The sequence below is a fragment of the Mytilus californianus genome, unplaced genomic scaffold (genome assembly GCF_021869535.1).
Source record: "Mytilus californianus isolate M0D057914Y unplaced genomic scaffold, xbMytCali1.0.p SCAF_11, whole genome shotgun sequence".
NCBI lineage: Eukaryota > Metazoa > Mollusca > Bivalvia > Mytilida > Mytilidae > Mytilus > Mytilus californianus.
The window spans coordinates 36,306,711-36,319,145 of NW_026262593.1; the positions used below are offsets into that span (position 1 = coordinate 36,306,711).

General features: G+C 31.0%; 1 protein-coding gene across 1 annotated transcript; it reads right to left on the reverse strand.

The window, feature by feature from the left end:
• Window positions 1–625: 625 nt before the first annotated feature.
• LOC127719994 (uncharacterized) lies at window positions 626–8,396 on the reverse strand. Its single transcript, XM_052226385.1, has 4 exons — window positions 8,268–8,396; window positions 3,368–3,587; window positions 2,066–2,202; window positions 626–1,214 (listed from the first exon to the last, which is right to left on the reverse strand). The coding sequence occupies exons 1-4, from the start codon at window positions 8,317–8,319 to the stop codon at window positions 1,192–1,194; spliced, it is 432 nt and encodes a 143-aa protein (XP_052082345.1). The 5' UTR covers window positions 8,320–8,396; the 3' UTR covers window positions 626–1,191.
• Window positions 8,397–12,435: the final 4,039 nt, after the last annotated feature.

Consider the following 12,435-nt stretch of genomic DNA (forward strand, 5'->3'; position numbering starts at 1 on the left):
TTGAGGTAAATTGTATGGCTTTCCAAATACCGTTTCGATTCCTAACATCACTGAAGAGACATTAATTGTCGAAATCCGGATATGGTGTACAAAAACCTTTGCACCTTTTGTTTGCGGTATACCATCTTTTCCGGAAGTTTATTGTTTTCTGTTTAGTATTAAATTTATAATTAAGATCCATTTATTACATCGGTGATCCGTTTTATATATATATATATATATATATATATATATATGTGTGTGTGTGTGTGTGTATGTCCAGCATTAAATCTATGTCCTTTCATCAAATATATGTCACATGACGTGTGAATCTAATCTGTAGCCCTTTGTTTAATCAAATCTGTGTCCTTTTTATGATGAAAACGTTAAATGGAATGACGTCACGGGACTCAAATCTGTGCCTTTTGGTTTCACCTCAAATCAATTTGACCATTTGGCCATCAAGGCATGTTTGTTTAGGTTCATAATTATTGTATTTAATCAATGATTCAAAAAGGATCGGACACAAGTTTTACTAACTTATAAAGTCTTCTCTTGTAAAACAATATGATAACAATATTAAATTAAATTGACCATGCACATACACAACGAATACATTCTTAAATGAGAATAAGTCAACTATAGATAAATCATAATAATATATTATTTGACGAACATAACATAAGCGTAGGAACAATAGTAGAATATCACAAAACTAGTTTATTGGGAACGTTGTGAAGTTCTGCTTCCTGCCCTCGACCCATTTACAACTTACTTAATCGGTTACTATACTTATCATTATAGGCCAAGCAATGATCTACATGTATAAATGTAATGTGCTAGATTACAAGTTTTTATTGGTGGACTTCTGTTCTGTGGATGTTAACACAATATGAACCAATTTATTATAAGCAAGCAAACTTTTGACCATTACTGACTCAATAATCTAATTTAGTATTTCGAACAATTTAAAGTTTTGTTAACAGTTAAAAATCAAAATATATAAAAGGGCACAAATTTGAGGCTGTATACATAAATGACTCTTACATATATACAAAACTATATTCACATTCTATATATTGAATAAATCATGTTTAACAATTGTCTTATCATCACAGCAAAGTCTGAGAAATTGTTTTGTGTCATATATAAAAAAAACTATTGCACATAAAATGCTTTTTTTTCTTTGTTGACATCCAACATCTTCGTTTCTTATTCGTGTAAGTCTATCTCATCTGTAAACAAAAAAGATAAGATCATACATTGTTAAGATATAGGCAAAAGTAGTTTACCGACGTTCAAATATCATAAACTGATTAAGAAGACAATTCAAGGTAACAAACAAACACTGAGGGAATCGCTTGAACTCCAAATGATCGAGAGCGATTGAGTCTACAGGGTGGGCGTCTTATGCTATGCATGCACTATGTTGGCATAAAAAATATAGTAATAAAACAAAGAGGCGGAAGATACTGGAAAATTATAATTTATATTTAGATTAAGCAAATACAAAAAAATAGTTTTACATTGTTTTGTATATTTAATTCACTTCATAGTGAAAGCTTTATATTTAATTGCACAAAGTATCACATACCTCTGCTTGAAGTAAACGCTAAAAAAGAAGTGACTGTCAATTGACAGCAATGAATCAATTTTTCCTTTTTACTTTCCGTTCGAAATAAAACAATAATTGTCAATGAATACAGAATTTTACCGACTGTCATTGCTGGTGATGCATGCACAGCATATGACGCTTACCTGTCCACCCATACGTGTTTGCTCAGTTTGTAGTACCCGATGTTTTCGCTGCCTTAGGAGCTAATTATTTTTGTTTGCATATTCAAATTAAATGAACGAAATTTGGACATCGGTTAACTACAGCTTCCCTATATTTACAAACTTTTGGCGAGGTTTTCTATCCTGTTTCGGAGCAAGATGAAGCTGAACGTTAGATTATGTACACTCATAACATACATCATCTTCTTATTTTTATATTACCTTACTCACTCACTTACTTTCATTTCATTTTATTCAACAACAAAAAAAAAAGAAAGAATAAGTTGATACAATATTCAAATATACAAACCCATAGCAATTTGCACAGATGTTTCTGTCCAGTGACCAATCCACCCTTGACACTTATACACCCCAATGTCTTCTACCGATATATCTTGTATATAAAGTGTCTGTAAACGATGGCTGTTCATTGGTGCAGTGAACAATCTGTAAAGTTTACATTATTTAATGAATTTGATATTAAAAACAAAGTTTTGTTAACCTTTCCGGAGAAAGAAATGAAGCAATGGCTCATATCTGTGTCAAAGTCGAGAAAAATGTCAAATATTAAACAAATTGTCATTTTTCTATTTTCATTAATCGTTAGTTCTATCTGAAATATGAGAAATAACCACAAGGTGAAATTGGAATTATTGAATGAAGAAAACCAGGAATATACAGAAAGTAAAATCTAACTAGGTGTTTCTTCTTGTTTTTATGTCGTAAAGTGTAATGTCTGCTTTATTTTAGCAACACGAACGCACATTTATTACCCTTGAAAACCTAGCTTTAAATATTTGCAAATAAGGAATTTCAATTTAATATTATTACAATGACTAATTAATTAAAAGGTGTAGTTCACAATTAAGAGCTTGATATAACATGTAGACGCCTATCCCGTTTTCAAGACGGTATGTAGTGCCAACTTCTCCACACATTTATTTTTAGTGTTTTGTGCGTATGATTTAAAAAATACAAACTTTTAAGCGTATGAATTTTCATTTATACCAGAACTGTTTGTCCCTCTATCTTACTTGAGTCTCTAAACCTCTATATACATATGTCTTTTAGTTATTTTTGTCGTTAGATTGCTGTCTCATTCCCATGACTCATATCTTTTATTCATAACGACTTCAATTATGAAAGATAAATAGTAATGTATAGAAGTTCTTCAAGTTTAGAGACTGTGATTTAAAATTGTCAACACCATATCTTAATTTTCTCTAATTTTTATTAGTATATCTTTATTAACCCCTCGCATCGACGGGACTTGCAAGGGCATACTGGTGTTTTTCTGCATGTCGTCCAAATGTTGTACAAAAAGTTTGTATCAAACATTTGATTCGGTTGCAAAAATTTCCCTTCTGGATTTCCCTTCTGGTTTTAATTTTTTGGGGTTGTCCTTCCAGAGGTACGGGACGCTATTGTTGAAATTGGCGAAAGAAAGCTCTACTTTTAGTTATGATTTTTTTCTGATATATCATTCCAGTGTTATTGGACTCTAATCGTGAAATTTAAGGAAATTAAGTAGAATTAAAAACAGCAGCCAAAGAGATAATGTGCCCTTCGTAGAAAAGCCGTCAACCAATTAGAAATTGGTTTATAAGTTTACCTTCCAGGAATATCCCACACAAGCTTGTAGTTTGGATTGATCCATTTGAGAACTGGTGCGTAATGGTCATTTGTACATCTGGCATCGCATACCAAATTAATGGTATCGCCTTCCAATACGACAATTCGCTGTGATGTCACATCTGAATGCCCATGCCAAACTGTTAGGTTACAAGCCTCAGGAACAAGGTTAGGTAGAGGTGGCGGTATTGCAAAAACAACTAAAAATAAAACAGATAACCATGGTCAAAATATCTGAAGAAAGTCGGCGATAGTCTAACTTGCTACTGAATTTTCACTTGGACCATTTTACTGCAAGTTTAACTAAGAAATTATGTCCTAACTTCATGCATTTTTTAATTTTAAGAATATATCACTTTTCGCTGTTTCATTGGCTTTTTATGTATTTAGTTGCACTGTATACCAAATCTGACATGTACGGTTAAATTAATCATACAGTAATTTGGCTTGACAATTTCTTCTTTTTTCTTATCTTCGTATTGTACTCCCAGTTATGGAACACCAAGAGGTTAGTAAGCTTAACTTCTCCTTAAAAATATAAGAGTCAATAAAATGGTGCACTAAATTGTTAAAAATTCATCTCGGTATAAAATTCAAAATATCCTCATGATGACTTCATTAAATCCAATGAATTAAAACATCATTAATGGCAACGAAAATAGTTAAAAGTGACTATTAAGCTTAACTTCTCGTTAAATATATTAGTCAATAAAATGGTGCACTAAACTTTAAAAAAACATCTCGGCATAAAATCTAGAATATCCTCACGACTTCATTAAACTCAATGAATTAAAACACAATTAATGACAAAGAAAATAGTAAAAAAGTCATTACTATGTACAACTTAAATTAATCATTGCATGTCTGGATTAATAAATGCGCAAGGTACTTCATCAAAAAGACAAAACTACTCGAAAAGAAATTAAACAACGAAACCGAACATTGATGCTTGGCAATGTGAATTCAAGTGACACAGAAACTGGTATCCAATGCTAAAAAAGGGTAAAACTTATCAAAATCACACATTTCATCCATCATATTACAAAATATTTAAACTAAACAAGAAATGATTAGAAATGAATAAAAGAATAGAAAGTAACAGGGTAACATATAATTAATTGCGAGACATTCAGTTCAAATTGGTTCAGCAACTCGGGATGGCTACCATGAATTCGAAACTTCAATCGTCTTGTGTATGACGCTTTGGCAGGTAGCTTTGTGACAATATCTTGCTCTTTAACTGTTAAGAATATAATAATTTTTGACACCAGTTTTCGACATGGAAATACTATTCACTAGCGACGCATGTATTTACTTCTAGCACAAGGAAAATTCACAATTTCAAAAATTCAAAATCAATTTTAAAAAATTTCTTCAAGCAATCGTCCTCTGTTTCTTTTTATCTATAAGTGCAAGGCTAAATATGAAACGCATTGTGTTGTGTCTGTGGTTTTCATAATTTCTACCTTATTACAGGTGTGATAAAACATTTGTAGATAGTGGTGTGACTCGCAATCATATCACACCTCCTTATTTTCATATTGCTAGACTTCTTTTTAATTTCAACATAGCATTGATACGATGAAACATTTTATCGATTCACTATCTTAGAACTATATGCATGTACAACCGGGGTAATAGTTTCAAAAGCGTAAACCAAACCTTATTTTCGGTTATAAAGTCTAAGTATTTAAATTGCATTCGACCAATGGTGTTTAGCTGTTTTCATTTTGGTGTACGTACGATGAAATTACCCATAATCATTCGGATTCTGAAACGGTGACTGATTTTTCACTGTTTTTAAGAAATATCAGAGGAATATTTGCCTTCAAAAAACACGCCTTTCTCCGATATCCAACTGGTTCTCAACTAAGTATTGAAAAAAGTAATTCTTTTACGATTTTTCAATAAATTCTACCGTTACTTACCGTCTTTCGAAATGAATAATTGAAAAATAAGTAAAAACAGCTAACAAAAAAAAAACGTAAAGAAAAATATGTTTTTTAATTTGGGCATGTGAACGATGGATGAAAAGGTTGAAAGCTTCTTTCTAATAAATAATATCTTCATAACATTTTCAATTTTGTAAAAGAAAATGATTTGTATAACTATGCAGATGACAATACATTGTCACACTCAGGACCAGATCTAAACGGATTAGTTATTTTTTTGGAAAAGGAAAGTGCAGTTTTAATTGATTGGTTTGCTAATAACAAAATGAAAGCTAATCCGGATAAATTTCAGGGTATTGCCAATGGGAATAAATCAAAAAGTGGGGATTATTATATTCAATTTAATTCAATTTGGATGGGAATGAAATGTTATGTGACACTGAAGTAAAGCTCCTGGGAGTAACAATAGATTATCAACTTAAGTTTAAAACACATATTTCTAAAATTTGTAAAAAGCATCAAGGCAGTTAAATATACTAAAAAGAATTGGGTTAACTATTTATCACTGATATATTATGTCTAATTTCAACTATTGTCCTGTGGTTTGGCATTTTTGTGGGAAGGGTAACACTAAAAAAATGGAAAAAATACAAGAACGTGCCTTGAGGTTCATATATGAAGATGTCATTAGTGACTATGAAACCCTAATAAGTCAAATGTTGTATTTAAATGTGGAAATGATATCATTGAATATTCTACTACTTATAATTATTTAGGTTTAGTTTTAAGTGAATTTTTAGATTATAATGTAACTGCTAAAGCTGTTGCAGCTTCTGAAAATAGAGCACTTGGTCTTGTTATAGCTAAGTGCAAAATCTTATGTGGTGTTACTCATAATGTATTTTCAAAATTATATGAGAGTTTGGTGCTTCCAATTGTTGAATATGGTGCTGGTATTTGTGGTTGCAAAGACTTTTCTTTTATTAATGCCATACATAATAGAGCTTGCAGATTTTTTCTTGGAGTTGGTAAATATACTCCAAATGCTGCAGTTGCAGGGGATATGGAGTGGATACCTATCTTTCAAAAACAATGGCAATGCTTAATTCGACTTTGGTGCCGTTTGAACAATATGAGTTCTAATCGGTTAACAGAAAAGTTTTCATATGGGCAGACATTATCAGTAAAAAACACAAGTGTATAAAAAATTGGATTTTTTATGTAAGGAAAACATTTTCTGAGTGTAATGCAGAACATTTGTGTAATATTACAGAATATGTTGATAGTACCTCAGTTGTCAATACTGTTATGTCTAAAATGTTTAGTAAATATGTTGAACAGTGGCAATGCAATTTACAGTCAGAGAAAGCTTTATCTGGTAAAGGTGGTAACAAACTTCGAACATATAATTTATTTAAGAACAGTTTTGAAACGGAAACTTATTGTACAATTCCAATGTCATTTTCACAAAGGAGTTCTTTTGCCAAATTTCAATGTGGTGTAGCACCACTAAGAATCGAAACGGGGAGATTTGAAAAATTACTTTTAGAGGAGCGAGTCTGTGATACTTGTAAAGATATTTTAGAAGATGAAGCCAATGTTATTTTATCGTGTCCTTTATATGACGATTTTAGAGAGAAAAATATTATTTGATGAAGCAACACATTTTAATAGTGATTAGTCTTTTGATGATAAACAGAAATTAGTGTTTTTATTTACAGATATTAATATGGTTCGTAGCTGTGTCAAAGCCTGTTATCTTATTTTAAATAGACGTAGAAATGTTTTATACTGTAAATAATGTTCTTATAAATATGTTTTTATAATAGACGAATTCTCTATAATGTTTTTAATGTTATAGTCTCTTATAATTCAGTACAGAATGGCTCTCTTTTTATATCTATATATTTTTACACAAAATGTAATGTTGTATTATTATTGAGAGGCGAGACTTAAATAAAATATTGAATTGAATTGAATTGAATTGCAATATAGCTGTCTTACCTTGTATGTCTAAGGTGTATGTTTTATATGTCTTATATTGTATGTGTTGTTATTGTTATTATATCGGCAAAAAGCTCTACAGAGCTTATGTTTGTAATATGTTTCATGTAAACCCGATGTAACTTAAATTTTCTATTCTATTCTATAATTAAAATCCCTCCAGAAAATCTTAATTATGCTTTGTGTTTATTTCATTGAATTCTAGAGGAATTTTTGTGAGAGATGCATATTTGGGCTAATTGGTGTAAAATTTGGGTTCAAAATATGTTACGTTTGGCCAATGGCAAGTCGACATTTGGGCTAACCCTTCCATTTAACGGTAAATTACATTTCAAATATATTTTTTTTAATCATAATCAATATTCTATATGTAATAAATGAAATTCAACTATAATATGTTCTTTTTTTAAGTAACATTCTGTTTGCAAGATAATGTCTGTTCCCTGCTCAACACGGGGTTTTGAAAGTGGGATTTTAGCAGCACAAGTCTTTGTAGCACTAAATATTTTTCAACTATGTACAACAAGCAGGTATAAAACAGCTTTTTCTCAAAAAATGGTTCTGGTCCTTAATTTAAATCTAACAACCTTTAAAAAAAGTCATATTGTGATGCTGACTGATCTCCACTGTAAACTCATTTCAATTAAATGGTGTAAAACTTGAAGTTCTTTTCTTTTCAAACTAGCATTGTTTCCCAATGACCGGCTTTTTATGTAGGTTGTATTTTGTTTTTTCTTATTTGATATCTTATATATTTCATATCAAATATTGATATTGATACATTTTACCTGTAATTTACCTGTACAGGTTAAAAAAATAGACCAAATGTCTTGCGCCTATTTTCGTATCGTTGGGTTACTGTCTCATTGACGCAGAAACAGCATCTAAGTTTATTCACTCTTACAGTATGAATTATATCTTGATGTAGTTTTTTAAGTTTTATTTGAATGAAATTGTATATTAATCGAGTAAGAAAATACTTACAATTCAAATGAATAACACTAGCAATAAAAATTACATTCATCAAAGAATCCATCTTGACTTATTTGACCTTAGTAAATATTTAGTCCATCCTCATCAAGTGTTTACATGTATCACGTGATAATAAAAAGACATTTAGATACTTAAAATGAAATAAAATGTAAAAGGTTAATTAGAATACTAAAACTAGATTAAATCAATGATATAATGAATAAATGATTATAATCAATTCGCTGGGGAAATTATTTTTGGATACAAAAACTATAATTCTTCAATAAGTGACAAAATTTTAATCCCTATGGTTCCCCTTAGCACGATTCATCAAAGGAAACGCAATTGTCTAGTTATTTTAAGTACATGTATTTAACCATATTAAGTAGAAGTATGTTCAAGTTTTAAGTTGTGAATGTTTAAGTACAATGAACTTTTAATTGAATTATTTAATGTAAATACAAACAAACATGTTTGGTAAAATTTTGAAATGAACGATTTGAATTGCCTTTAACCTGTTCATCGCGATAATTAATATCATTAAAGTAATTTTCAGCGTTTTACTTTCGTTTGGAATTTGTGAAAAGTCACCGAAGATTTTTGTCTTATGACTTAGTATGCGAGTTTTTTTGTGTGTGTGTTTTATATAATATATATATATATATACAAGTCTAAATTGAAAACAACGTTCAAACCTATGATTGCGTTGGATAAAAACCGCAATTTTTATACGTGTGCATGCAAAACAAATTTCTTGTTAGAGGGGTCTAAATACAGCACAAACAACATTTTCCAAAAGACCAAAAAAGTGAAAAAGTATATTTTAAACAAAACGCATTTGACTAACAGGTCGAACAACAAATGTTCTTAAACCCTGCTGACTGCCATTGGCGATTACCAAAAAAACGGATCACCGATGTAATAAATAGATCGTAATTTATAATTTAATACTAAACAGAAAACAATAAACTTGCGGAAAAGATGGTATACCGCAAATAAAAGGTGCAAAGGTTTTTGTACACCATATCCGGATTTCGGCAATTAATGTCTCTTCAGTGATGATAGGAATCGAAACGGTATTTGGAAAGCCATACAATTTACCTCAATTTGGGATAGACTCTTGAATTTTGAGGAGTCAAAATAGGATGAACAGATCATATAAACCCGAAGGCAAATATAATACAAGCCCAAACGAAAAAATATAAACAAGTCTAAATCGAAAACAACGTTCAAACCTATGATTGCGTTGGATAAAAACCGCAATTTTTAAACGTGTGCATGCAAAACAAATTTCTTGTTAGAGGGGTCTAAATACAGCACAAACAACATTTTCCAAAAGACCAAAAAAGTGAAAAAGTATATTTTAACAAAACGCATTTGACTAACAGGTCGAACAACAAATGTTCTTAAACCCTGCTGACTGCCATTGGCGATTGCCAAATAAACGGATCACCGATGTAATAAATAGATCGTAATTATAAATTTAATACTAAACAGAAAACAATAAACTTGCGGAAAAGATGGTATACCGCAAACAAAAGGTGCAAAGGTTTTTGTACACCATATCCGGATTTCGGCAATTAATGTCTCTTCAGTGATGATAGGAATCGAAACGGTATTTGGAAAGCCATACAATTTACCTCAATTTGGGATAGACTCTTGAATTTTGAGGAGTCAAAATAGGATGAACAGATCATATAAACCCGAAGGCAAATATAATACAAGCCCAAACGAAAAAATATAAACAAGTCTAAATCGAAAACAACGTTCAAACCTATGATTGCGTTGGATAAAAACCGCAATTTTTAAACGTGTGCATGCAAAACAAATTTCTTGTTAGAGGGGTCTAAATACAGCACAAACAACATTTTCCAAAAGACCAAAAAAGTGAAAAAGTATATTTTAACAAAACGCATTTGACTAACAGGTCGAACAACAAATGTTCTTAAACCCTGCTGACTGCCATTGGCGATTGCCAAATAAACGGATCACCGATGTAATAAATAGATCGTAATTATAAATTTAATACTAAACAGAAAACAATAAACTTGCGGAAAAGATGGTATACCGCAAACAAAAGGTGCAAAGGTTTTTGTACACCATATCCGGATTTCGGCAATTAATGTCTCTTCAGTGATGATAGGAATCGAAACGGTATTTGGAAAGCTATACAATTTACCTCAATTTGGGATAGACTCTTGAATTTTGAGGAGTCAAAATAGGATGAACAGATCATATAAACCCGAAGGCAAATATAATACAAGCCCAAACGAAAAAATATAAACAAGTCTAAATCGAAAACAACGTTCAAACCTATGATTGCGTTGGATAAAAACCGCAATTTTTAAACGTGTGCATGCAAAACAAATTTCTTGTTAGAGGGGTCTAAATACAGCACAAACAACATTTTCCAAAAGACCAAAAAAGTGAAAAAGTATATTTTAACAAAACGCATTTCACTAACAGGTCGAACAACAAATGTTCTTAAACCCTGCTGACTGCCATTGGCGATTGCCAAATAAACGGATCACCGATGTAATAAATAGATCGTAATTATAAATTTATACTAAACAGAAAACAATAAACTTGCGGAAAAGATGGTATATCGCAAACAAAAGGTGCAAAGGTTTTTGTACACCATATCCGGATTTCGAGATATATATATATATATCTCTCACAAACCAAATTACAAAGGTATAGAGATAATTATACATATATTAATACAATTACATAAAAAAATGTACGAAAGTAGATAGAGTCATTTACAATTGTGCACCCAGAAAAGTTCAATTTGTTGTTGATCTCCTTAATTAGTTTACACAACTCATTCAGTTCTGAACATGTTTTGGGATTCATTAAGGCATGAAACTTCAACGTGTTAGGTCTATTCCTATAATGAAATGTAATACATTGTTTTCTACAGTCATCAAAGGGTGAACAATTGAAAAATAGCATCTAAATTGCACAATACACATTTTCTTTTTTCTCTTTCTAAGTTTCCAAAAGACTCACAATTGGCGCTAAAACAAAAATAGAGAGAGGCCAATTATACAAAGCTTAAAGTCATATGAAACGAGATCAAATTCTTGTAATTTTAATGTTCAGGAAATATTTGAACCAATGCATGCATATATACTAAACTAAGTCCTCTAAGCACGATTTTTTTTAACATTTATTACGTATCTATAACACGGTTGTCATTCGGTGTATCGCGAAAAATGATCGCGTGAAAAGAATAAGTAACGGTGGTCAAGTGTTGCGACTGGATCGTGAAAGATCTGGTATAGGACCGTCTCGGAATGAAATCTTATCGAGAAGACACATGCAACGTCAGCCGATAATGTAATCTAATGAATTATAATGACAAATATTGGAAAAATAAAACTGTTTGTCAAAATGTTTCAACATTTAATTAGTTTCCGAGAAAAATCAAGTTTCAAAAGTACACCGTTTTTACAAAACTACAAAAGGCAAATTGCAAACGAAATTTCAAAGAAATAAAAATGTAAACAAACATGATTTTTTTCATATTTTGAATGCATAAACTACTTTTCTCTTAAAAATATTGTTCTATGTTACTGTTTAAAATTGTTCTTAAAGTTATTTTGTTTTTAGTTTAGTCCAAAACTTTACAAAAATGGGAATATTTGTAACATTTGATATTTCTAATCGTGGTAGATCGGGTACCGCGCTTTTAAATGATCGTGAAATCGATCGTGAAAGATCTGTTGCCGCTTATTCGTGATTGCAAAAATCCACGAAAACGATCAAATCATTCAAAGTGATGACATGATTATTTATATTTGTAATTAGTATAGCAAAGATTGGATTTGCACGACTTATTCCGCATCACTTAGTTTGTGAATAGGGTTATGTCTCAGATACATGATTTTTTATAACATTTTGTTATTGGTTTTGTACTAGCTGTCAGCAGAGACATATAATACAATTGTATTATATGTCTCTGCTGTCAGTAAATCAGCGAATACTCTCATATATGTACTTTGTGTTTTTTGTTGTTGTGAGGGAAACAGAAATAACATGCCACGTCCGGTCTGTGGTTTTGTTTTATGTTTTTTTCTGCTTTGACATTGTATCGATCTGATGAGTTAACTTGCTCTTTCTAACTGATTTCTTATAGTTTGTTCTTATGTTGCACTGTTACGCCACTGTCCCAGGT

Bases quoted from the DNA above. Each gene is read 5' to 3' on its own strand.
- LOC127719994 (XM_052226385.1), bottom strand. From the start codon at position 8,319: ATGGATTCTTTGATGAATGTAATTTTTATTGCTAGTGTTATTCATTTG. The intron at 2,203-3,367 runs GTAAACTTATAA...TAAACTTTACAG, and splicing joins GTGTGGGATATTCCTGGAAG to ATTGTTCACTGCACCAATGA. The intron at 1,215-2,065 runs GTTTGTATATTT...TTTTGTTTACAG, and splicing joins ATCTGTGCAAATTGCTATGG to ATGAGATAGACTTACACGAA.